The sequence below is a fragment of the Helianthus annuus genome, chromosome 6, assembly GCF_002127325.2.
Source record: "Helianthus annuus cultivar XRQ/B chromosome 6, HanXRQr2.0-SUNRISE, whole genome shotgun sequence".
Lineage (NCBI taxonomy): Eukaryota > Viridiplantae > Streptophyta > Magnoliopsida > Asterales > Asteraceae > Helianthus > Helianthus annuus.
Genome location: NC_035438.2, coordinates 4,319,954 through 4,346,186, shown reverse-complemented (window position 1 = coordinate 4,346,186; position 26,233 = coordinate 4,319,954). Strand labels below are relative to the sequence as shown.

The 26,233-nt window shown below is 34.5% G+C and overlaps 1 protein-coding gene across 1 annotated transcript; it reads left to right on the top strand.

The window, feature by feature from the left end:
• Window positions 1–358: 358 nt before the first annotated feature.
• LOC110924991 lies at window positions 359–25,936 on the top strand. Its single transcript, XM_022168963.1, has 17 exons — window positions 359–425; window positions 516–575; window positions 722–760; window positions 878–1,069; window positions 1,227–1,379; window positions 1,468–1,710; window positions 1,828–2,266; window positions 2,367–3,307; window positions 3,377–4,597; window positions 4,747–6,403; window positions 23,475–23,609; window positions 23,706–23,726; window positions 23,771–23,840; window positions 24,690–24,752; window positions 25,037–25,153; window positions 25,252–25,680; window positions 25,778–25,936. Exons 1-17 carry the CDS (start codon window positions 359–361, stop codon window positions 25,934–25,936), a joined length of 6,006 nt encoding a protein of 2,001 aa, XP_022024655.1.
• Window positions 25,937–26,233: the final 297 nt, after the last annotated feature.

Genomic DNA, 26,233 nt, shown 5'->3' with positions numbered 1-26,233 from the left:
TCTCCTATAGTTTAAATATTTTTATATTATTGTTTCAACTGCTTAATCTTATATCCTATCTTAAACTGAATAACTAAAGACCTTATTATACTTTCTTTTTTCATTGGTTTAATACAGCATTTGAAGTTATGTATTCACATCAATTGTGTTTTGTTTCTGTTTGTGAATTTTTTAATTTTTGTGATGCATTTATATTGTGTTTGTATAATGTTAATTTAGGATAATATAATTGACGTATCAATTACTATATAATACATAAGAATAAGAATGTTTAGAATGTCATACTTAAATATATTTAAACTTCACTACAAATTTGGAATGTCGCATGCTTAAATCGTATCACATTATGATTTCAGGAATGTCTAAAAGAAAAAACGAGTTTTCATCTGAATCTTACAACAAAGGAAAAGAAAACATTTCTAACGGTAATGTCGTTAATTTAAATATCGATTTTTATTTCATATAGTTTTATTTTATTTACATATTTATACATAATTTAATCATGTTAATTACAGGTGTTCCAGCCATCTTAAATACGAATGCATCTACAAATATTACAACTGGTCATACAAATGGTAATTTAAGTTGTTATAAATATTCAAATCTTTTTGCTTTACCATATGAGTATATTAATTTTTATATTGTATTACGTTTATTTTTTATCATGTATATCTTAACAAACAATCTGTTTTGCTAAACTGTCTATATTTTTCCCTTACAGTTCGTAGAGGTAGAAGGCCATTATCGACAATTACTAATGGTACTAATTTACTAACTTTTTTTACTTTCCTGTTTCTCTACATTCATGTTCATTGACGTCCAGCTTTTTTATCCATATTCTTTATAAAATTAATTTTTATGTATGTTGTTGTTTTAGTTGTTGTTCCCACTGTAACACAAGATCAGGCAAGACATAGTCGAAAAATTAGGAAAGTATTATTGGATAACAAAAGATCAAAATTAGATGGATGTCCATCAAATGTTGACCATACAATTGTCATAACAACTGATTCGATACCCTCTCCTTCTATTCCGACCGTTACCCAAAAATTATCTGCTTTATCTGCAGGTTAGTTTGTATTTTGTTTTTTTTTTATTTTTAATAGCCGTATTTAAAATACCTTATTTTATTAAACTTGCATTTCACAATATGTTTAATTCAACGTTATCATATATTTATTTAATGTTATTTTTATATAATAATCTTTAATAATTTGTATATATAGATAACAGCCGCTTTAGGGAAGTAAATTTGGAGAATACAACATCTCCTCTGAGAAATAGTATATCATATTCCAATAGGAGTATACATCGCTCTCCTGATATAGAAGCAACTCCAATTGTCATTACTAATCGTACTGCATCATTCATGGGAACAAGTAAATACTTATTAACTTTTATACACTTCAATGTTTTTGTATATAAATTTATAACATGAAGATTATGTTTTTTTTATATATATTATAGGCAATTTAAGTTGTGTTACGAACAACGGTACACCACCAGCAGACGCTACTCCCGGTCGTATTGCTAGCAACATTACGTCATTTAGTGGCACCTCCGGTATTCTTCAAAATTCTTCTTTTGAAAGGTTGTCATCCGGTAAACGTAAGTTAATTGGTAGGCCACGAATTACTTCTCCAATACCAATTATTGACTTTACCACAGAGCAAATTATGGTTCAAGATCCCTTGAAAGGTGTTTCAAAAGGTGCATTTCAAATAATTTGTATTCTTATGCACAAAAAGTATAAAATTTGTCGATATAATGTTATCTTCTTTATTAAATAACATTGTTAACAATTTTTTTTGTTTATTTTCACAACAGATTATTTGGACCACGGTGACCAATGCGTTACTTGTGAAGTATGTAATGCAAAGTTGTGGAATGCAGAAAAAGGAAAAGGAAGAAAAAAGGATGGAAAAGTTTGTTATTTCATTTGTTGTTCTTATGGCATAGTAGAGCTTCCAGATTACAAAGATGCAAGAGGAAGTTATCGGATTCTGTTTACTAACAATGGTGATGAAAGCAAGCACTTTTTGAAAAATATTCGCCGTTACAATTCTATGTTTGCATTTACTTCAATGGGTGGTAAGGTTGATTCGACGGTTAACAGAGGCAATGGTCCTTTTTGCTTTAGAATTAGCGGCGAGAATTATCATACAATTGGAAGTCTTATGCCAATCAACGGAGCTCAACCAAAATTTTGCCAACTATACATATATGATACTGAAAACGAAATTTCAAACAGGCAATCGATATTTAGGTAAAGTCCATTTTATATGTTACCATTAATCCATTTTTTCAGATTAATAGTTCATATTTTGTTAGACTGTGAATAATCTTTGATAACAATTTTGTAACAGGGGTTCAGATGGTGCGTCTTCTTCTTCATCGGCAAATGTTGATATTAAATTGATCGAACATATAAAGGATGTACTAGAAAATGACAACGAGTTGGTCAAAACTTATAGAAGAGTTAGGGATTCCTTCCAAGACAACCCTAATGTAAATGTGAAGCTTCGAATAATTGGAGCAAGAGAAAAAGATGGTCGCACGTATAACTTACCAACGGCTGGTGAGATCGCTGCTCTTATTGTTGGTGATATCGAAAATGTGGTTGACAATAGAGATATTATAGTTGAGACTCGAACAGGTGAACTAAAAAGAATTAGTGAGTTGCATCCATCATATCTTGCACTACAATATCCGATTCTGTTTCCGTACGGAGATGATGGCTACAGAATTGATATCCCTCATAGAGGTGTTGTTGATGTTGTTAATAAAACACGTCCAAAGTGTACTATGAGAGAGTTCTTTGCCTATCGTATCCAGGATCGTATAAATCAGTTTTCATTGATCCTTAATTCTAAGAGGCTTTTCCAGCAGTTCCTGGTCGACGCATATACTATGATAGAGAGCGAGAGACTTAGGTACATACGATATCAACAAAAAGATCTTAGGTCCGACACATATGAAAGTCTCCGTAATTTACGAAGTAAAGGTCAAGATGATATATCTAAAGCTGGAAAACGCATTTTTTTGCCGTCTTCTTTTACTGGTGGAGCACGATATATGATGCAAAACTATTTAGACGCTATGGCTCTGTGTAAGTGCTTTGGTTATCCAGATTATTTTATTACCATAACATGCAATCCAAAATGGCCAGAAGTTCAACGGTTTCTCAAAGACACCAATCTTAGTCCCGAAGATAGGCCTGATATCCTGTCTAGAGTCTTCAAAATAAAACTCGATTCTATCTGCAAAGATTTAAAAAAGAATCATGTATTAGGCAAAGCGTCAGCAGGTAATGTTAACAAAATAATTCAATTATTAGTCATCATCAAAGCTAACACTTTGTTTTATTTTTCTGTAGTTGTTTACACTATCGAGTTCCAAAAACGTGGTTTGCCTCATGCACATTTATGCTTATTCATGGAACCTGAATTCAAATTACCTACTGTGGACCATGTTGATTCATTTATATCTGCTGAAATTCCAAACAGAGAAGAAGATCCAGAATTATTCATCCTGGTGAAAGAGTATATGATACATGGTCCATGTGGTAATGCTAGGTTGAGCTCTCCATGTATGGTAGATATGAAGTGTTCAAAAGGCTTTCCAAAAAAGTTTCAAGATCATACAACACTTGATTCAAATGGGTTTCCATTATACAGAAGGAGAAACAATGGTTCTTCTGTTGTGAAAAATAAAATTGAGCTTGATAACAGGAGTGTGGTTCCTTATAACAAAAAATTATTGAAAAGATATCAAGCTCATATCAACGTTGAATGGTGCAATCAAGCCGCGTCTATAAAATATCTTTTTAAATACATCAATAAAGGTCCTGATCGAGCCACTATAGCTGTTGCGCGTGGTGATAGTCAACCGGAAGAGCAACCACAAGACGAGATCAAAGAGTATTACGATTGCCGCTATATATCAGCTTGCGAAGCATCTTGGAGGATATTTGCTAATGAGGTACATTATAGAAGACCTTCTGTTATGAGGCTTCCATTCCATTTACCTGGCCAACAACCTGTTGTTTTCGGCCCTGACGAGGATATTAACTCCGTTCTAAACAAACCTTCAGTTAAATCTTCAATGTTTCTATCATGGATGGAACGTAATAAAGACCCAAATGACCTGTTGGCACGTACACTTACATACGTTCAGTTCCCTATTTTTTATGTATGGAAGCTTGACAAGCGAGTATGGGAACCAAGAAAAGGGAAAAAATCAATTGGCAGGATTCATTCCGTATCTCCAACTTTAGGTGAAGCGTATTTCTTGAGAATTCTTCTTAACAAGGTTAGAGGACCAACATCGTTTGACGACATTAAAACAGTTAATGGTAAAGTTTACGATACATACAGAGATGCTTGCTATGCACTTGGCCTTTTAGATGATGATTCAGAATATGTAGAGGCAATAAAAGAAGCAAATTTAACTGGAAGCGCTTCATACATTCGCAATTTATTTTCTACGATGTTGTTATCCGGTAGTCTTTCTAGACCTGAGGTTGTTTGGGAAACTTCGTGGAGATACATGGCGGACGATTTTGTTTACAGATTAGCAAAATACCATCGAGTGACAGGTACGTTTTGTTTACACTGAAATTTAGTACTTATATTTTTTTAAAAAAATAATTTGATTTGTTCATCATTATTTAACTTAATTTATCTTATTATGATGAAACGGTTTCCGTATTCATTAGATGAATTTGTTTTCTTTCTTATTTCGTAGCGTTATCAATTCCGGATCACCAACTGAAGAACTATGTGTTGGTCGAAATTGAAAAGTTTTTATTGCGAAATAATTCTTCTTTGCGAAGATTTGAATCAATGCCATATCCAGATATGTCGTCTTCAGGTATTTCCGATTGTCGTTTGATATACGAGGAGCAGGCATATGATACAACATACCTTGGAAATCTGTACGATAGTCATTTGACAATGTTAACTGATGAACAACGCACTGTTTTTGAAGAGATTATGGCAGCAGTAAACAGTGATAACGGTCAGATTTTTTTCCTTTATGGCTATGGCGGAACAGGTAAAACTTTTCTATGGAAAACATTGTCCGCTGCAATTAGATCAAGAGGTCAAATCGTGTTAAATGTGGCTTCCAGTGGAATTGCATCGTTGTTGTTAGATGGTCGCAGGACTGCACATTCCAGGTTTAGCATACCGTTGAATCTTACTAAAGATTCCGTATGCCATATAAAACCAGAAAGTGATTTGGCTAAATTACTTCACGAGACTAAATTGATAATTTGGGATGAAGCACCTATGGTTCACAAACATGCATTTGAAGCGCTTGACAGAACAATGAATGACGTTTTCAACATTGACACATCTCTAAATTCTGAAATCCGCTTTGGAGGTAAAGTTATTGTTTTTGGAGGAGATTTTAGACAAATATTACCTGTTGTTCCAAATGGTGGCAGACAAGAGATTGTTAATGCCTCCTTATGTTCGTCTTATTTGTGGAGTAAATGTAAATTGCTAAGACTAACTAGAAACATGAGGTTAACGGTTGGAAGATCTACGGCTGATGTTGATGAAATAAATAGTTTTGGCAAATGGCTTTTGGATTTGGGTGAGGGTAACGTTGGTGGTCCAAATGATGGAGAAGCAACTATTGAAATACCACGAGATCTTTTGATTACTGATCCATCTGATCCAATTGGAAGTTTAATTGATTTTGTTTATCCATCAATCTTGGAAAACGTAGACGCCCATAACTATTTTAGTGACCGGGCCATACTTGCACCTAAAAATGAAGTTGTTCATGAGATTAATGACAGGTTGCTAGCAATGTTTCCTGGTGAAGAAAAAGAGTATCTTAGCTCTGACAGTCTTTGTCCGTCTGAAGATGTAAATTCTACACAACAAAGACTTTACTCTCCAGATGTGCTCAATGGTCTTAAAATATCTGGCCTACCTAATCATAGGTTAGTCCTTAAAGTTGGTGTTCCAGTCATGTTATTAAGAAATATTGATCAACGGAATGGATTGTGCAACGGTACAAGGCTACAAGTAAAGAAGCTGCACAACCGTGTAATAGAAGCAGAGATAATATCTGGTTCAAATATTGGTACTTGCACATATATCCCTCGATTAAACTTGATACCTTCTGATAAAAAGATTCCTTTCTCTTTTCAAAGAAGACAATTTCCACTGGTCGTATGTTTTGCAATGACCATCAACAAAAGTCAAGGTCAATCTCTTTCAAGAGTAGGTTTGTACCTCAAACAACCAGTCTTCTCTCATGGTCAGTTGTATGTTGCCTTATCAAGGGTGAAAACAAGAAATGGTGTGAAGATACTCATACTTGACAACAATGGAAAACCTACGGATAAAACAACTAATGTGGTGTATAAAGAGATATTCAACGATTTGTGATATATACGTTATAATTGTCAATAAAAAGTTATTACACGATCTGTTAAATATGTGTATATAGTGATAACATTTAATTTAAACAACTATTATTAATCCATATTATCTATTAACAACCCGTGTAATACACGGGTCCTTAGGCTAGTTCGATAATTATATAAATATAGTTTAATTAAAAAAGAAAATGTGTGGAAAGAAAAATATAACTATGGTCGGAAAAAATGTGTGTTTTGTACCTTGTAAGCTGAGATAAAAATTGGAATATTGGATTAAAATAATCTTAATTTTCATCTATTAGTCAATAGAATTAGGTTCAAACGTGAACAAATTTTCAAGAGTGAACCGTGTGAACTGATCTAAACCATTTATTTCATATACATTTAACAAGGGTAAGATTGTAACTTTATATAAATATTGAATTTAAATTATTGCCTTATTAATTTCAAAATCCTAACATATTTAAATCATCATCAGTTACCAACATTTTCGACATCTACAAAACAATTACTTATTTTAAATATGTTAGGATAATCTTAACTTATTTTAATATTGTCATTGTTTTTTGTCATAGTAGCAAGATTCGAATTATAGTTTTAGTCTTTTTTTGGTTGAACTAGAGTTTTCAGTCATCTTTTTTATTGTGTATAACTCTTAGCTCCGTAATACACATGTGTACTACTGTGTTCTATACATTCCAACACGATAGTACACATGTGTATAATACATGGTATAGTACACATGTAACCCGCAACATTGTTGTCTTAGCTCTATAGTACACATGTGTACTGCTGTGTTCTATTGTTCTATACATTCCAACACGATAGTACACATGTGTATAATACATGGTATGTTTACGGGATTTACTCTCTTATTATTAGAAATAATTTTCTTTCCTAGTTTTAAATAAGCAAAATAATATAATTACACTTCTACCCTTTTAATTTTAATAAAACAATAAAATCTAACCTATTAATTACAATCATGCCACCCTTTTAAATAATCAAGATCATATTAATCAGCGGTCAAAATTTGTTCACGCAGTTCACTCTTGGGAGGTTGTTTACGTTGGAACCTTACCCTTAGTCAATAACAGTCTTAACTTTTAATTTGGACACCAACACTTCAAACTTTCAACTTATTGGGCTATAACACCCCTAACTAACTGAACTCTAACATTGTTAGCTGATTTCAGCTGCCATGTCATCAAAAAATGTCATGTTAGTTGCCACATCATCAAAAATGCCATGTCAGCTGCTACATCATCAAAAAATGTCACATCAGCTGTCACGTCAGCATAAAAGGTTACATCATATGCCACATCAGCAAAAACTAACTGGGTTAGGGTTCAGTTAGTTAGGAAGTGTTATCGGCCAATAAATTGAAAGTTGGAAATGTTGATATACAAATCGAAAGTCGGAAGTGTTCCCGGCCAATTGATGAAAGTTGATGTTATTTAAATCTAATATTCCATAAAAATTGCTATTTTTAAAAAAAATGTAAAATAAGAACAAGTGAAATGAAATTTGTAGAATTGTAAAAGAGTGGTACAAGTTTTCTAATATGATTATAAAATTTATTTCACTCTTATGTTTATTTAAATAGTTTTATAATGTTGGTAACAACATGCTTGGGTTGAATAGGGTGTGAGGGGCATGGTTGGGTCATCAATCGACACATAGGATCATTAATGGATTACTACACCATCCCCTTTTCTCATTCACCATGATTCCCATGGCTTAAACCATGGCAACATGGACCTCCATTCCTTATTCAATATTTCCTTTCCTTTTCACAAAAAATAAATTAAAATAAGATAATAGTGGTTTGAGTCATGACCACACACTTAGGGTGGTTGTTTTGGATGATGGATTAAAAGTATGTGACATGACGCTGATATGGAGAATCATGGTGATCATGAGGGTTATGACCACATCCTATAGCCTTAGAATTATCAACATCAATTGCTTATGAACTCATTAGTTATGTTATAAATATACAATATACAATACCAATTATTATATTGGAATTATCAAGTATTAGGTAATTGTTTATTTTTTCTTGTCAACTATAAAATTGTTTGTTGATGTGGCAACTTAGGGGCTGTTTGTTTATCTCTTAATGAGGCTCTTAATGTGTCACGGCCCTAGCCCCGGTTTGACCAGGTCCAGAGCCGCGGGACAGGAATCCCGTGGTATTTAATTTAGGCGACAGCAAAAGTCTTTTTAATACAGGATCTTTTAATACTCAAATGCTCGTTTACTTTATTACATAAAGTTTATGGATAAACCCTGTAATTTACAATAAGATGATTTCCCGGGGAAATCTTTATTTCTCAAAACATGTTTCGTTATTTATTTACATTGAGCCACTTCTCTAAGCTTGTAGTGCTTCACGACACTTTTCTTGGATCACAACAGATCACCTGAAACATGTTTGAAAAAGGTTTTGTCAGCGGGGAAATACTGAGTGAATCATTCTCTGTATGTAAAACAATATTTAGTTATAATCTACAGTATTAAGAGCGATTACAATGTTTCTACATGTCAACCAACTACCCACAGTATTTGTCACTCGACTCGTTTCGGTGACTGTGGTCATGTCACTGTTGGGTCCGTTCACCCACAAGTGACGTAAATTACTTTTTAGGTCCGTTCACCTAAAAGTGCATCAGGATTTAGGTACGCCCACCTAAACTGATAAAAACAATAGTAATGTGCACAATACCCCACATACCGGCTGTAATTGAAGACCTCAAAGACTTAATCCCTGTAATTATAACTTTGGAAAATAATTTGGAGTATTGTAAAACAGTTGATAAAAAGAGAATGATTCACATTGCAGATTTAACGAGCAGAGTATAAGCCTACTGATTAGCCTTGATTAACCTAATTTAAATAACAATGCACACCAACGGGGTTAGTAACTAATACAGCAGTTACGACAATTCACGAGATTAAACCCTCACAACGATTAACCAAGTGCAATAGTTAAATATTCAGTGGATTCACAACGAATAACAGAGCATAGTCCAGATTGGGACAATACTCAAATATTCAAGTCGAAATCACGACGAATAACAAAGTATAAACTCAATTTGAGCAGCCCTCGAACAATCGTTGGATAGTTACAATCGATCGGACGTTGAATCGTAATAGCGATCGAGTTATTACCCTGATTGCGGCAGCGATTCGAGATCTGTGTGTGTTTTAATAGTATACAGGCGATATCTCCGTGTATATTTCGACTTTTAACGGCGTTTTTGTGCCAAAATTCGATTGCCAAACCCCTCTATTTATACACGAATTTTGACCCCCGTCGCGTGACGCGAGGGGTCACCCTACTCCATAGGGTAGCCCTTCGTGCATGTAGCTTTGCTGAGTTGACAGTTTCTTAAATTTCGAATTCGACAGATAGTTATTAAGATAATCGTAACTAGGGTTTTACCCCCCCCCCCCCCCCCCCCGAGTTTTAGGGGCCCTGATCCTGATTCTGATGATCTTGAAAATTTTAGGGTTTATGCAGAATTACTTGGGTTTCTCAATTAGGGTTTCCTTAATAGATAATTAACACACTAAGTATAAATTTTAGTGAGAGTTGTTACATCCTCCCCACCTTAAGAAAAATCTCGTCCTCGAGATTTATTGGAATAGATGAGGGTATTTCCGCTTCATTTCTGATTCCAGCTCCTAAGTGTATTCTGGTCCTCTCTTTGAATTCGATTTGACTTTGACTAATACTAGTCGTTTGTGTTTGAGAAATTTGACTTTCTTGTCTTCTATTTGCAGTGGTTTCTCTATGAATTTTAGCTTTTCATTTACCTCTACATCTTGAAGACGTACTACCAGGGATTCATCGGATAAACATTTCTTGAGATTGGATACATGAAACACATCATGTACTCCAGCTAATTCTTCTGGTAGTTGTATACGATAAACAACTGGTCCTATTCGTTGCATTACTAGAAATGGTCCTACGTATCTTGGACTTAGTTTTCCTTTCGTACCGAATCGTACTACTCATTTCCAAGGAGAGACTTTCAAAAGTACATTGTCTCCGATTTGAAATTCTAGTGGCTTGCGGCGATTGTCTGCATAGCTTTTCTGGCGATCTCTAGCAGTCTTCAATCTTTTTTTGATTTGAGTTATCTTATCTGTAGTTTCTTGTACAATTTCTGGACCTGATAATTGACTTTCTCCTATTTCTGCCCAACAAACTGGAGTTCTGCACTTGCGTCCATACAGTGCTTCAAATGGAGCAGCTTCGATGCTTGAATGATAACTATTATTATAGGAGAATTCAATTAAGGGTAAGTGGTCATCCCAATTACCATCAAAATTAATTACATATGCTCGGAGCATGTCTTCCAAGGTTTGGATCGTCCTTTCACTTTATCCGTCTGTTTGAGGATGATATGCAGTACTTAGGTTGAGTCGGGTTCCCATTGCTTCCTGGAAACTAGTCCAGAAATGGGAAGTGATACGACTATCCCTATCTGATACAATGGAGAGTGGAACTCCATGTAAAGATACTACTTCATCTACGTACAACTTGGCTAGCCTTTCCATGCTAAAGGTTTCCTTCATTGGTAGAAAATGAGCTGATTTGGTTAATCAATCCACAGTTACCCAAATCGCATCATTACCTTTTCTGGTTTTGGGTAACTTAGTAACAAAATCCATTGTTATGAGTTCCCATTTCCATACAGGCATTTCTAACTGTTGTAGTAGTCCTGAAGGTTTCTGGTGTTCTGCCTTAACTTGTGAACAAGTAAGACATTTTGATACGTAACTAGCTATATCGTTTTTCATTCCTATCCACCAGAAATTGTTTTTTAAATCTTGGTACATCTTATTGTTTCCTGGATGTACGGTATACCTAGATTTATGAGCTTCCTCTAGAATCTTATTTCTTAATTCTCCTTGCTTAGGTACCCAAATTCTTTTCTTGTGGAATCTCCAAATTCCATCACTTCCTTGTTCCAGTTCCTTTACATATCCTTTCATTCCTTCAGCATCGTCTCCAATTGCTGTTTCTTGAACTTTATTCAATTGCTCCATTAAATCTAATTGCAAATTCAATCTAAGCATACGGACTCGTCGTTGCTTCTCATGATATTTACGACTTAAGGCGTCTGCAACTACGTTCGCCTTTCCCTCATGATATTGAATATCACAGTCGTAATCACTTAGAATTTCCATCCATCTCCTTTGCCTCATGTTTAATTCTTTTTGCCCAAATATGTACCTCAAACTTTTGTGATCTGTATAAACAGTAAATTTACTTCCGTACATATAATGTCTCCAAATCTTAAGGGCAAAAATTATAGCTCCTAATTCTAAATCATGAGTCGTATAGTTTTCCTCGTGCTTCTTCAACTGCCGGGAGGCATACGCAATTACATTTTTGCGTTGCATTAACACACATCCAAAGCCTAATTTTGAAGCATCACAATATACTTCAAAATCTTCAGTTCCTTCTGGCAAAGCTAAAACTGGAGCATTTGTCAATGTTTGCTTTAAAATCTTAAAAGCTTCTTCTTGTCTAGGTCCCCATTCAAACTTAACTGCTTTACAGGTTAGCTTAGTCAAAGGTACAGCTATCTTAGAGAAATCCTTAATAAATCGTCTATAGTATCCAGCTAAGCCTAGAAAACTTCTAATTTCCATAGCTGTTTGTGGGACTTTCCATTAATTGCTTCTATTTTAGCAGGATCTACATGGATACCTTCGTGATTTACCACATGACCTAAGAATTGCACTTCTTGCAACCAAAATTCGCATTTCGAGAATTTGGCGTACAATTTTTCTTTTCTTAACAAAGTTAAGAGTGCATGTAGGTGCTCACAGTGTTCTTCTTGATTCTTGGAATAAATAAGTATATCGTCGATGAAAACGATCACAAATTTATCCAAATATGGTTTACAGATTCGATTCATCATGTCCATGAATGCTGCGGGTGCATTCGTTAATCCGAAAGGCATGACTGTAAACTCATAATGACCATACCTAGTTCTGAAAGCAGTTTTAGGTATGTCTTCCTCTTGCACTTTCAATTGATGATATCCAGAGCGTAAATCTATCTTAGAAAAATACCTAGTGACTTGGAGTTGATCAAAAAGATCATCAATCCTAGGCAATGGGTATCGATTCTTAATTGTAACTTTATTCAACTCCCTATAATCAATACACATTCGCATCCATCCATCTTTCTTTTTTGTATGAAACCTTTGCTTAGTAATTCATATAACTGTTTTTTCAATTCTAGCATTTCTGTAGGTGCTAATCGATAAGGTGCCTTGGCTATTGGGGTAGTTCCAGGAATTAAATGAATTCTAAATTCTACTTCCCTATCAGGTGGTAACCCGGGTAATTCTTCTGGAAAAACATCTGGGTATTCTGAGACTACAGGGATGTCCTGAAATTCCTTACTTTTAGCGTTAATGATTACAGAAATCATATACACTACTTCTTGTTTTCTTGAATAACTGGCCAACTTCATTACTGAAATGAATTTCAGTGGTTTTCGAGGTCTATCTCCTGTAATTAAAATTACTTCTCCTGTTGAGGTACGAATTTCTACAGAATTCTTATCACACAGGATTCGAGCATGGTTTGCTACTAACCAATCCATTCCTAATACCACATCGAACCCAGCTAACTTCATAGGTAACAGGTTTGCAGAAAACTTATGGCCTAATAGTTCTATTTTTCCTTCTTGTACAACTTTATCTATGTTAATAGAATTCCCTTATGCCGTTTCGACCGTAAAAATCTGCCTAAGGGTGGTTAAAGGTAAATTAAGAGCTTGGCAGAATGAAGTATTAATAAAACTTTGGTTTGCACCAGAGTCAAATAATACTTTTGCAAACACGTTGTGAACTAGGAACGTACCAGCTATCACATTTGGGATAAGTTCCGCTTCCTGAGTAGTCAACTGAAATGCTCGTGCATTTTTCTTGGTGACTCCCTCTGCTGACTTGCCTTTGTTGTCTGTGGTTTTAACCAGTTTAGGACATTCTGTTTTGAAATGTCCGGTTTTTCCGCAGTGGAAACAGACTGTTGTCTTCTTTCTACAATTTTCTTCACGATGTCCTGCAATTTTGCAGAAGTTGCAGATTACATTGCATCTACCAAAATGATTCCTTCTGCAATTCTTGCAAAAAGGCGGATTTGCGGATTGCCTCATTCCTCTCTTCTTGAACCTATTATTATTATTACCCACACGAAATCCTTGGGTAATCTTTTGAGCCAATTCCTTCTTTCGATCTTCTTCTCTTGCACGTACCAGTTCATCAGTTAGGGTATTAGCTAATTCCACAGCATCGTCAATAGTACGGGGTCTCGCAGCTTCAACGATGTTACGGATTTCACTAATTAATCCCCAAATATAACGGGAAATGAGTACCGGTTCTGGCGAAGCCAGTGTTGGTACCACTCTCGCATATTCAAAGAATGTCGAAGTATAATCGCGATAATCTACACCCGTCATACGATGATTTAGGAACTTATTGCCATTTGATCTTTTTCATATTCGGGACAGAATTTTCTTTCTACAAGAATCTTAAATTCTTCCCAATTCATAGCATAGGCCATTCTTCTTCCTTTTGCTTGTAATACCGTGTTCCACAATTCCAGCGCCCCTTCTTTGAATAAATTTGACGCGTACATGACCTGATCTTCTTCGGCACACTTACTTATTGCAATTACTGCTTCGGTTTTCTCTAACCAACGCAGTGTTGTAGTTGCCCCTTCATTACCTGCAAACTCTGCTGGTTTACAGGCAAGAAATTCTTTGTAAGTGCAACCAGGTGTTGCAGCTTTCATTTTCTTAAGAAGTGGGGCTTGCCGTGGATTGTCGTCATGAGTATCATGATTGCCGCCTCCGTTTACACTATTACTAAAATTATCTTCCTGAGTACGTTTACTAGGAATGATTTGTTGCGGTTCAACAGGTTTCTGAGCAGCAGCCATGATTGCTGGAATAGCATTAGCTATCCCCTGAGTAATGATATTCTCAATATATTGTCTAGTCATATACTGGTTTTCCTAGTTTTGCTCAGATTGATTCTCTTCATTAATTGGTTCATTATTAGCATTTTCCATCTGATGATTATTATAGATATAAACTATTAGTGTTAAATAATTAATAATTTAACAAAACAATTGCACATAATTACGAAATCTTATCACGAGACATATCTAGCCAAAATTGTCGATTTCTCGACTTTCATTTCTATTGATTATAGCAGGCATCAATACACACTGTTTATCTTACACCGTTTTATTCCTGGCTAATTTACAGAGTTATATTTTACTACTACTGCTATTATACAAACAATTTCCTAACCCCTTCATTCTTTTGTCAACAGGTAGTTTAGTAGTGACGCTCCCTCTCGTCATATTTCCAGGAGATTTGTTCCCCCATTTCCCGTATCCTATTTCCCGTGCCTATCAGTTCTTCGCCAAACTGACGGAATTCGGCTAAGTTTTCATTGCTCAGTGGCGGGTTTGGTATAGGTTCTGGGTCAAATTGTGGAAGAAAGGTATAAGGACTATTGATTATGTTTTGGAACTGCCAATCGTTAGTCCACCACTCGTCCATTCCTCCAAAAGGTTGGGTGTGGATTAAAGGATCTGGAATAGCTGGTTCCAAATTCACAGGGAGTTGGATTTCAGCAGGATAGGGATAAAGGTTGTGGTTGATAGGTCTAATAATATCACAGTTTGCTAGCAAATGGTCTATTTCGTCTTGAAATGTGATTTCCTCAGTTTGCTTAGAACTCTCTCCAATTTCTATTCCTTTTTGTTTAGAACTTACCCTGATTTCTATCTCTGCTGGTTTAGAACTCTCTCCGGTTTCAATTCATTTTCCTTTGTCTATAGGGTTTTCTACTTTAGGGAGTTTCCTAGTGGCTGGCTTCTTCCTGCGCACTTTCCTCCAACCTACATATCTTCGTCTTTTCTTAGCTTTTGCTTTCTCAAGAGGTGGAGCTTGAAATTCCACAGGTTCCTCCACGTCAGCAAAGTAACTAGTAAAATCGTGAGAGACTTCGATTGGTACTGGGTATAGATTGAGATTCTGAAATGCTTCCGATATCTCATTCATGCTGTTTAGCATATATGCAAAATTCACAAAATGCTAAGTTAAAACTTTGGAACAAAGTTTTACAAATAACTTTGAAGTTTTATTGTATACTAATTTGTACAAAAGACAACAGGAAAGAGAACACGCTAAGATTTATTTATTTATTTACTAGGAAATTTTCTTTATAGCTTCCGGTTTGTAGGTACTATAGGTGCTGGTTTAAAGGTTTGCATTTACTGCTACAGTGGCTAACATGTAAAGATCTGCCCATTTTTCGTCTAACTTATCTTCCCACGGTGGATTATTGCCTATTTTCTGGGTTTCTGGGTTAAACCTCACTTTCTTTGGTTGGGATTTCTTTCCTTTTTCCTGACTCTTTCTAAGTATCGAATTTCTTTTACTGGGAGAAAGTGGTTTTTCAAACTGGGCTTTACGAATAAATATTCCCTCGTCCATATTTGCGGGATATTTTGAGGAAGTTCCTTTTTCCTTGGGTGTAGTATCTAATTTATGATAGATATCTGAAAGTCTCTGCTTACCCATACTGTAACTAACAATTAATCAGTTAATAAAACAAATAATCACAAAATAGTAATTGATAGAATTAAGTATTTTGCTAAATACTTAATTTATCTAAATCAGTAATAGGCTTAAATCAGTGGCTTGATCAGTGGCTCTGATACCACCTTTTCCAGTCACGACCCTAGCCCCGGTTTGACCAGGTCCAGAGCCGCGGGACAGGAATCCCGTGGTATTTAATTTAGGCGACAGCAGAAGTCTTTTTAATACAGGATCTTTTAATACTCAAATGCTCGTTTACTTTATTACATAAAGTTTATGGATAAACCCTGATTTACAATAAGATGATTTCCCGGGGAAATCTTTATTTCTCAAAAGATGTTTCGTAATTTATTTACATTGAGCCACTTCTCTAAGCTTGTAGTGCTTCACGGCACTTTTCTTGGATCACAACAGATCACCTGAAACATGTTTGAAAAAGGTTTTGTCAGCGGGGAAATACTGAGTGAATCATTCTTTTTATGTAAAACAATATTTAGTTATAATCTACAGTATTAAGAGCGATTACAATGTTTCTACATGTCAACCAACTACCCACAGTATTTGTCACTCGGCTCGTTTCGGTGACTGTGGGCATATCACTGTTGGGTCTGTTCACCCACAAGTGACGTAAATTACTTTTTAGGTCCGTTAACCTAAAAGTGCATCAGGATTTAGGTACGCCCACCTAAACTGATAAAAACAATAGTAGTGTGCACAATACCCCACATACCGGCTGTAATTGAAGACTACAAAGACTTAATCCCTGTAATTATAACTTTGGAAAATAATTTGGAGTATTGTAAAACAGTTAATAAAAAGAGAATGACTCACATTGCAGATTTAACGAGCAGAGTATAAGCCTACTGATTAGCCTTGATTAACCTAATTTAAATAGCAATGCACACCAACGGGGTTAGTAACTAATACAACAGTTACGACAATTCACGAGATTAAACCCTCACAACGATTAACCAAGTGCAATACTTAAATATTCAGCGGATTCACAACGAACAACAGAGCATAGTCCAGATTGGGACAATACTCAAATATTCAAGTCGAAATCACGACGAATAACAAAGTATAAACTCAATTTGAGCAGCACTCAAACAATCGTTGTATAGTTACAATCGATCGGACGTTGAATCGTAATAGCAATCGAGTTATTACCCTGATTGCGGCAGCGATTCGAGATCTGTGTGTGTTTTAATAGTATACAGGCGATATCTCCGTGTGTATTTCGACTTTTAACGTCGTTTTTGTGCCAAAATTCGATTGCCAAACCCCTCTATTTATACACGAATTTTGACCCCCGTCGCGTGACGCGAGGGGTACCCCTATGGGCGTCGCGTGACGCGAGGGGTCACCCTACTCCATAGGGTAGCCCTTCGTGCATGTAGCTTTGCTGAGTTGACAGTTTCTTAAATTTTGAATTCGACAGATAGTTATTAAGATAATCGTAACTAGGGTTTTACCCCCCCCCCCCCCCCCCCCCCCGAGTTTTAGGGGCCCTGATCCTGATTCTGATGATCTTGAAAATTAGGGTTTATGCAGAATTACTTGGGTTTCTCAATTAGGGTTTCCTTAATAGATAATTAACACACTAAGTATAAATTTTAGTGAGAGTTGTTACATCCTCCCCACCTTAAGAAAAATCTCGTCCTCGAGATTTATTGGAATAGATGGGGGTATTTCCGCTTCATTTCTGATTCCAGCTCCCAAGTGTATTCTGGTCCTCTCTTTGAATTCCATTTGACTTTGACTAATACTAGTCGTTTGTGTTTGAAAAATTTGACTTTCTTGTCTTCTATTTGCAGTGGTTTCTCTATGAATTTTAACTTTTCATTTTCATTTACCTCTACATCTTGAAGAGGTACTACCAGGGATTCATCGGATAAACATTTCTTGAGATTGGATACATGAAACACATCATGTACTCCAGCTAATTCTTCTGGTAGTTGTATACGATAAGCAACTGGTCCTATTCGTTGCATTACTAGAAATGGTCCTACGTATCTTGGACTTAGCTTTCCTTTCTTACCGAATCGTACTACTCCTTTCGAATTCGACAGATAGTTATTAAGATAATCGTAACTAGGGTTTTACCCCCCCCCCCCCTGAGTTTTAGGGGCCCTGATCCTGATTCTGATGATCTTGAAAATTTTAGGATTTATGCAGAATTACTTGGGTTTCTCAATTAGGGTTTCCTTAATAGATATTAACACACTAAGTATAAATTTTAGTGAGAGTTGTTACATAATGGTTCAGAGCTCTTACTGGTTCAGCACTTAATGGTTCAGACTGTTTGTTTCGCGAGCAGATGTCTGAATGTTTCAGACATTTGCCTCTGAATGGTTAAGCATTATACTAAGTTTGAATGGTTCAGACCTCTAATCCGAATTGGTCAGACATTTGCCTCTAAACGGTTAAGCATCATACTGGCTCTTAATGGTTCAGGCCTCTTACTGATTCAGCACTTAATGGTTCAGACCTCTTATTGATTCAACAGTTAACCATTCAGAAGTTACCAAACAGCCCCTTAGACACATAGGCTATGAGGGGTTTCATCTTATTTTTTTGTGTGTAAATATGAAATGTGGGGGTAGGTTAACAAGAAGATTTGGAGAAAAGAAGATGATGTGGTAAAGCTAAATCATTGGTTCGTATATTAATTATTAATAAAGAAAAGAGTACATTATTGTCTGAGTTCCTGTGTTTTAGTGGTTTTAACCATTTAAGTTTAAAATCAAAAAGTTTAAAGCCCCGAGTCATTAACCGCTCATTTTTAAACGTTCTGAGCCCTTGTGTTTTAGTGGTTTTAACCACTTAAGTCCAAAATCAAAAGTACAAGTGTTAAATATTGGACTCAAAACGTTATAAAATAAACGGTTTTTTTGAATTCAATTTGTTAAAACCAATAAAACAAAGTAACCAAAAAATTGTCCACACCCCTTTCACGCCCTTGTATTGCGGTGTTCCATACGGGAGGCCTCGATGCAACGAGCCGTAGTACCCCACAATACATATTCTTATATTCTTATTCTTATTAAAACCTTATTAAAAGCAACAACTTTATGCATATGGTAGTTGTACTAATGGCTTGGGGAGTTTCTAAAAGAAATTGGATTTTTTCTTTTTAACCCTAAAGTTTCAATCTTTGGCAAGTTAAGTTTAAAGTTTTAATATTTGTTTTCTTTTTAACCCTAAAGTTTTAATCTTTGACAATTTGAGTTTAAAGTTTTAATCTTTGGTAACATTTGTTTCCTTTTTAACCCTAAAGTTTTAATCTTTGACAATTTGAGTTTAAAATTTTAATCTTTGGTAATTTAACCCCTTTAATTAATTTGATTTTCACTTCTAATTCAAAAGTTTCCATCTTATACAATTTAACCCCTTTGATTAATTTAATTTTTCACTTCTAATTCAAAAGTTTCATCTTTTGTGATTTAACCAGTTTCATTTTTTTACTTATGTGTTGTAACCTTCGCTTTGGGGTTTTTACATAAAAAAATTTATTTTTTTTACTTTTCACACAAAAGTATTTCATAAATTACTTTTAACCCAAAACTATTTGTTTTTTACTTTTAACACAAAACTTTTTATCTTTTGCAATCTATCCTCACAACTTTTTTTGCTTTCAACTTTGGTCCTTTATAGTTTTCATTTTCTGCAAATTTTTTTCTTTATGTTTCATTCTAAATTTTGTGATTTAACACATCGCAACGTGCGTCTTTGGTTTAACGTTTTTACATTTCGTTCTAATTTTTGCGAGTTAACACGACGCAACGTACGTGTGTGGGTGAACGTTTTTACCTTGTCTATTTTTTTCCCGTTTGACAGGTTCAACATAACCTGCGCGTCCTAAATCGACTTAGTTATAACTAAAGAATTTCCGACGCATTGCGGCGGGTCGTAATTTAGTTTTAGTTAATTAATACTCCAAAATGAAATAGAAATAAAGAAAAGAATCAAGAATCCTTTCTTCCAGATAAGAAATTACCAAATTCAGAATAATAATGCATCACCCATGTGTACTTCATGCTTTAAAAGTTCAACATGTTTTGAAAAACCAAATTTCGAAACTTGCATAGGTGTCCCGTAAAGATTTGATTCCGTAGCGCGGTAATAGTCGAGTGGGTAGATCGGCAGCGGCTCGTCACTGCTAAAATCGATGTGGGCTCCACAAGTGTGAAGCAATATAGCACGAATATTGTCATATTGATCGTATCACGCAATGTTTTAAAATCCAGTTTTTATACCGTACTGGATTTGGTTCAGAAACAGTTTAACTAGGTGTACGGGGCGGGCGGTTTAACCGGTTCTACCGGACGGTTCAACTGGTACTACCGGACGGTTTGAACTGGTTTTTAAAACATTGGTATCACGTATGCCTTCGTTGTTTAACTCGAACATGATTGATAATTAAAAAACGATATAGTTTCCTTTATAAAGATTTTTGTTGATTTTAGTTACACTTTAAATATCATATCCATTATCTAATACCTAATAGATAAAGAATAGGTTGTGTAACGTATCACAATCTTGTTAACCCAAAATTCTTTTGATAATTTATTTCTTCATAAAAATTTAACTAGAAACCTTTAAAAAAAATTAACTAGAAAAACAATAATAACAAAACATAATATGTTATATTATTGGTTATAATTTAGTTATTTATTATCTAATAACCTCTTTATTCAAATTGTATAATACATGAGTTTCTAACCTAGCATTCAGATATAGAAAGTTTCTAACCTAGCATTCAGATATAGAAAAAAAGAATAATTAATCTTTTAAGAGTGATGGGCGACCGGCATGATGTATAAGAAAAAAGTGATTGTTTTCGGCTCTCATGTTTACGGGACATTTAAATTTACTAAGGTTTTGTTATGCAACGAGAGCAAAACCTTTGCCAGTTTGAGATTTATAAATCATAATATTTTCGGATGAAACAAAGAAAGCATATCCACATGTTCTATCTCTATCTCGAAACCGGGATAATAAGGAATTGTTGCATCACGGTTTAAATATCATAAATTGTCGTGGGAGAAAACTCTCAAAATTCATTTTCGCTTTAAGTCCCCAATTAAGCCGAGCCTCCCATGTTGGTAGTTTACCTTTCGGTTATAACGATTGTCATGTATTTTTAATGAACATAATATGATAACGATTATAATAAAAAAGGGTTAAAATGACATTTATATAACTTTCTATTTACACTTTAAAATCATTGTATATAGCATATACCTATTACTAAATATCTAGTATCATAATTTTAAGAACTAAAAATAAAAACGTGTTTATCATAATGAAATTCCTAGTTTCATTAATTTATTGAAAAACATCTTAGTTTTAGAATAATTTAATAAACACGTTATCAAATTAGATATATAATTAAGCATCATATTTTTTAGGATAAAAAGGTTGGATTTGAGCTTTAAACTTTATATTGTGTGCTTCTTTTTTTGACCACCATGACCATTAAATGGATGTTCTGAAATGGTAGTCCAAGATACCACATCATCCCTTTTCATACATTCCATTGCAATGGTGGTTATTTGCTTTGCTTTACCCACCTCGCTATATGACCCCTTAGAATATATACCTTTGTATAATTAGCTTCACGAATATTTTGTTATTCAAAGAACAATAACAAAACATGAAACTACACTTTATTAAAAGTTCAATCTGTTAAAATATATGTATCTTTCAATTCAATATCAAACATATGTTATAATTATGATTATTGTTGTTGATTTTACTGAAAAATATTTTTGTGCTCTAATTGTTTTATGTGTTGGGTCGAGATTAAGAGACGGATTGAGCTGGGCTTATGATGTTGTTGTTGGGCTGCTACACTTGTTCTAATGTGTTGTTGGGCTAGTAAAGATGCAGAGCGGTTGTTGGGCTGATACGACTTGGGCTTTATGGATCTTTTAGGGTTTGCGGCTCAAGGAATGTAAAAGAGAACATTTAATCGCTGTGAGAGTGGATCGTCAGAGATATTTTTTTCTATAACATCATAGTCTCTAGCGTTCTTCACTCTCAGTCTCACTTTATCTTCTTCTTGAGAGATTCCAGCAGTCTCTTTTGTTAGGGTTTCTAAACGTTTCTGCTGTTATTTTTCACTCATTCTCTCGTGTGCTAAATCTAAATTTTAGTCGTGGCTTCTACGTGTTGTAGAACCTGTTGTCGTATAGATTTGGTGAGTCTTCTGTTACAGATTGTAGTATTGATGGTCTGGAAATGTTTAGTGAAGTTTATTGTTGAGTTCTTGTTTAATAAAGTTCAGATTTACCATATTTGACACAAACGTAGATACACTATTCTTAAAGTAAGCCTTATGTTTGTTTCATTCATGTATTTGTAAAATGTGAAGGGGGTAGTAGTGTAAACTTGTAAAGATGAAAACAATTTCATTTTTTAACGGCGAATTTGTATTACTGATGGACTACTGGTGTATCATTGTGCCACCAGTGAAACCATTCAATCATATCCATCTCTACTAGGCGATAATGTCTCACGAGCTTCTCATAGATAGTACTGTTTCCCTCCTTTAATTAATAAATATGTTGGCATAGAATTCTGAACCCAAGATAAGGTGGAGAGAAGTTTTGAACTGAAAATATACTGTTTTAGAAATATGGTAGAAATAGTTTAATGTTCTAATAGTAATACATTATACACTACTTAAACTAAAAGATAGTAAGCTTATTTGAGTTTCAAAAATTTGATGGGATGATATTTTAATACTCACGCTATCCGTTGTAGGATAAAGCTCCCACACCACATCAATGGCACGTAGACGCTACGTAAGTTTTAAAGTAACAATGACGTCCCTCTTAACATCAATGGTGTGGGATAAAACCTCCATAGTACCCCTTTAAATAAATTAAAAAAAGAATCAAACAAATGAATTTGATTGGATAAGAAACATGTGGGCCCCCGTTTTCTTCTTTAGCGCTCGTTAAACAAATGGCGGAGGCAAAGATAGCGGTTTCCATTGGCGGATGAGGGGTGGTGTTGGGGGCGCCACCCAACTGATGTGGCCAGAGGCGTTACCCCCCACCATATAGCCTTAAGTATGAAGTCTTGGTTTTCAGTTTCACAAAGAATAAGAAATTTGTCGTTAAAATATAACTTATAGCTTATACTAGTTGTAGGACCCGTGTGACCACACGGGTAGCTTTAATAACCATCGAAATAGATTATAATACATCATTTAAATTGTTTGTATTTAGTTCATGTTTGATATAGAAATTAGCTAACTAACTGATAATTTGTTGTCTAAAATGAAAGCATGACCTAATTTTATATTGTCTAATAATTAAAACATGACCTAATTCAAATAACCAAATGTTATTGAACAATTCAATAAAGCCCTTATATTTGATCCAATTAACCTTAATAATGGATTAGATTTTGTAGGCCCATTAAAACCCTTGTATCAAATCCGGCCCCAAATTCTAATCATTCATCTACCGCTCCATCTCCATCTCCGTTCTTCAAAGGGCGACAAAGAAACGACAGGGAGTGTTCAAGATTTTCCCTTATCAGCAAAAGGTAATCTAAAACGTATTGATTCGATTTTGTTCTTCTGAAATCTTTGCTTCATGTAATTTTTTATACCACACTTGCATGTATGATTTTTGATCTTAGGTTTGTTCTTCTATATGAACTGTAATTTGTGATCATGTTTGTTTATTTGATTTGTTATACTTCAGATTCCATCATATGAATGTTCGTGTTGATGTTCGATTGAAGTTTATACTTTTGTATGGATGTTCGATTGAGGTTTATATATTTAGGGCTATGTTAAAAATGATTGTTTATCAGTTGTTGTATAAAGATTTTTTAAGATTATGATGTTTAGTATACATTCAGTTGGTGTTCTTGACAGATTTTATCATATTATAATATTTAGTATAGTTTCAGTTTGTAGTTCTTGATGTGTTATAATTCTATTTTTCATATAAAGATTTTATAAGATTATGATGTTTAGTTTAGTTATATAATTTTAGTCTTTCACATATTGAATTGTAATATTTTGGATGTTTCACATGTTATGTATGTTCATATGTTGATTACTTATGGTAGTTTAGATGATACATTTGTATTTTCAAGTCTTTGTTTATGGCATGTCAAGCTCCCCTGATGCTTAATGAGAAATAATAATGACGGTCCAAATAAAATATCTTTCTTTTTCTCTTTAGGATAAAATGTGTTGTAACAATTTGCAATGAGTTATTAAGCATCATAGAAACCTGAATACCACACTTACGCATTCATCACAGTCTCAAACGTACATGATTTAATCGTCAGTAGTTGTCAACAAACCAAGGACTTAGGATTTCATATCAGAAACGACAACAACGAATATTGAAGCAAATAGTAACAGTCCGGTTTGGGGTTTTGTATCACACTGTCAAAAATAGAAGCAAGACGAAGCCTTAGAAACTATCGGCATCGAAAACAACATTTGGTCTTTCACATTCTTGACATTGAATATATAAAATAACCTTTTAACGTTATATAATATTTTAGTATATTAGTTATACTCTTTTTAATTGCAATACTTAGAATAATCTTTTAACGTTTTACTCTGTTATTTATTAATGATATTCATATTATTTTCTCTGATAGTTCAAACTTAGAAGGATGCATGGGTTTGCTTCTTACATGACCGACAACCAAAGGAAATCTTTGGTTAGTATTTTAATCTCGGTTATGGCGAATTTATTTTCTTTATAACATCATGTTAGACAGTTTCTGATTTTAATATATTTATACATAGGTTCTGCCAAGAAAATATAAAACAATGGATAAAAGAGTTTAACTATCCTGTTGGGTTTGTCAAAGTACGGACAACTAATGGGCAAGTCTTTGAAGTCAAGATATATGATTTAGGAAACTTCTATTATCTCTACAATGGGTGGTATTCCGTAGTTGAAACTTTGAAACTACAATCTGGATTGTGGCTCGTATTTCAGTATGAAGAAGCATTACAAAGTTTCCGGATATTTTATTTCTATGACAATATTGCATTTGCTCCATCTGATTATTTTTACAACAGACCCAATGGCGCTTTTGATAAACCTGATGCTATGGTATGTAGTTCGCAATCTGGGTTCGGTATATTTATTATGGTTTCTTATTTATTATGGTTCGGTATATGAAACTACTAATATTTTTTTTCTCGTTGTAGCATATCAATCTTTTATTTGTACATCACAAAATGGACAATACCATTCCAAATTATCCGGTTGTTATTAGAGGTCCTGGGAAGCATAAATTTTTTGTTCGAATGGATGTTAGTGACAATCAGCTTTACATAACAACTGGATGGGATCGGATTAAGAAGAAATTTTCACTAAGTGATGAACATCTTCTTGTGTTTGAAATGATTGATCTTCACACTTTTGATATGTCCGTTTTCAATTTTTCCAAGGATGCTGATTTAGTGTTGCCACCGGAATTATATGTTGCTATTAAGGAAGAAGTAGTAGAAGAGGTTATCAGTATCTCTGATGGTGAAGATGTGCATGACATAACTAAGGACAATGAAGCTGAAATGCTCGCTGTAACTACGAAAGACGAAACTATTCCAGTAGTTTTCCGTGTGGACAATCATTTTGTAAGTTTCTGTAACCAAAAAGTACTAACAGGACCTTACATTGTATTAACCATATTATAATATTATCTTTCTTAACATTATTTGTTGTTTGTTACAGCGCATTAAAAAAGTTCTCGCTAAAAAACTTGGCTTGGATAGGAAAAGGACTTTAAAGATTGTAGATGCTGCTGGAAATGTTTGGGATGTTCGAGTTGGTATCGAGTCTCTTGATGGTCGGTTTTACATAAAAAAACATGAAACAGTTTGTGAAGGATAAAAACATGGTTTCTCGTGAAGAGTTTACCCTTAAGTTCGTCATGGGTAAAGGTATTTTCTTGTTTGACTAAATGGTTGTGGGGCTTTTGCAGATAATGTTATTATGTATGGAAACAATGTTTTTTGTTTGTGGTTGTTGGTTTGCTCAAAACTCTTTTGTAAAGGTTGATACTTTAGTTTTGACCCTGGTGGTACGAAGGGTGTAGCTACTCAAAAGTTTTTGGTTCATATGTTACTAAACCACTGCAGACTATATATTAAGAACATGAAGTGTTCCTAATGACTAACGGTTGAAAGT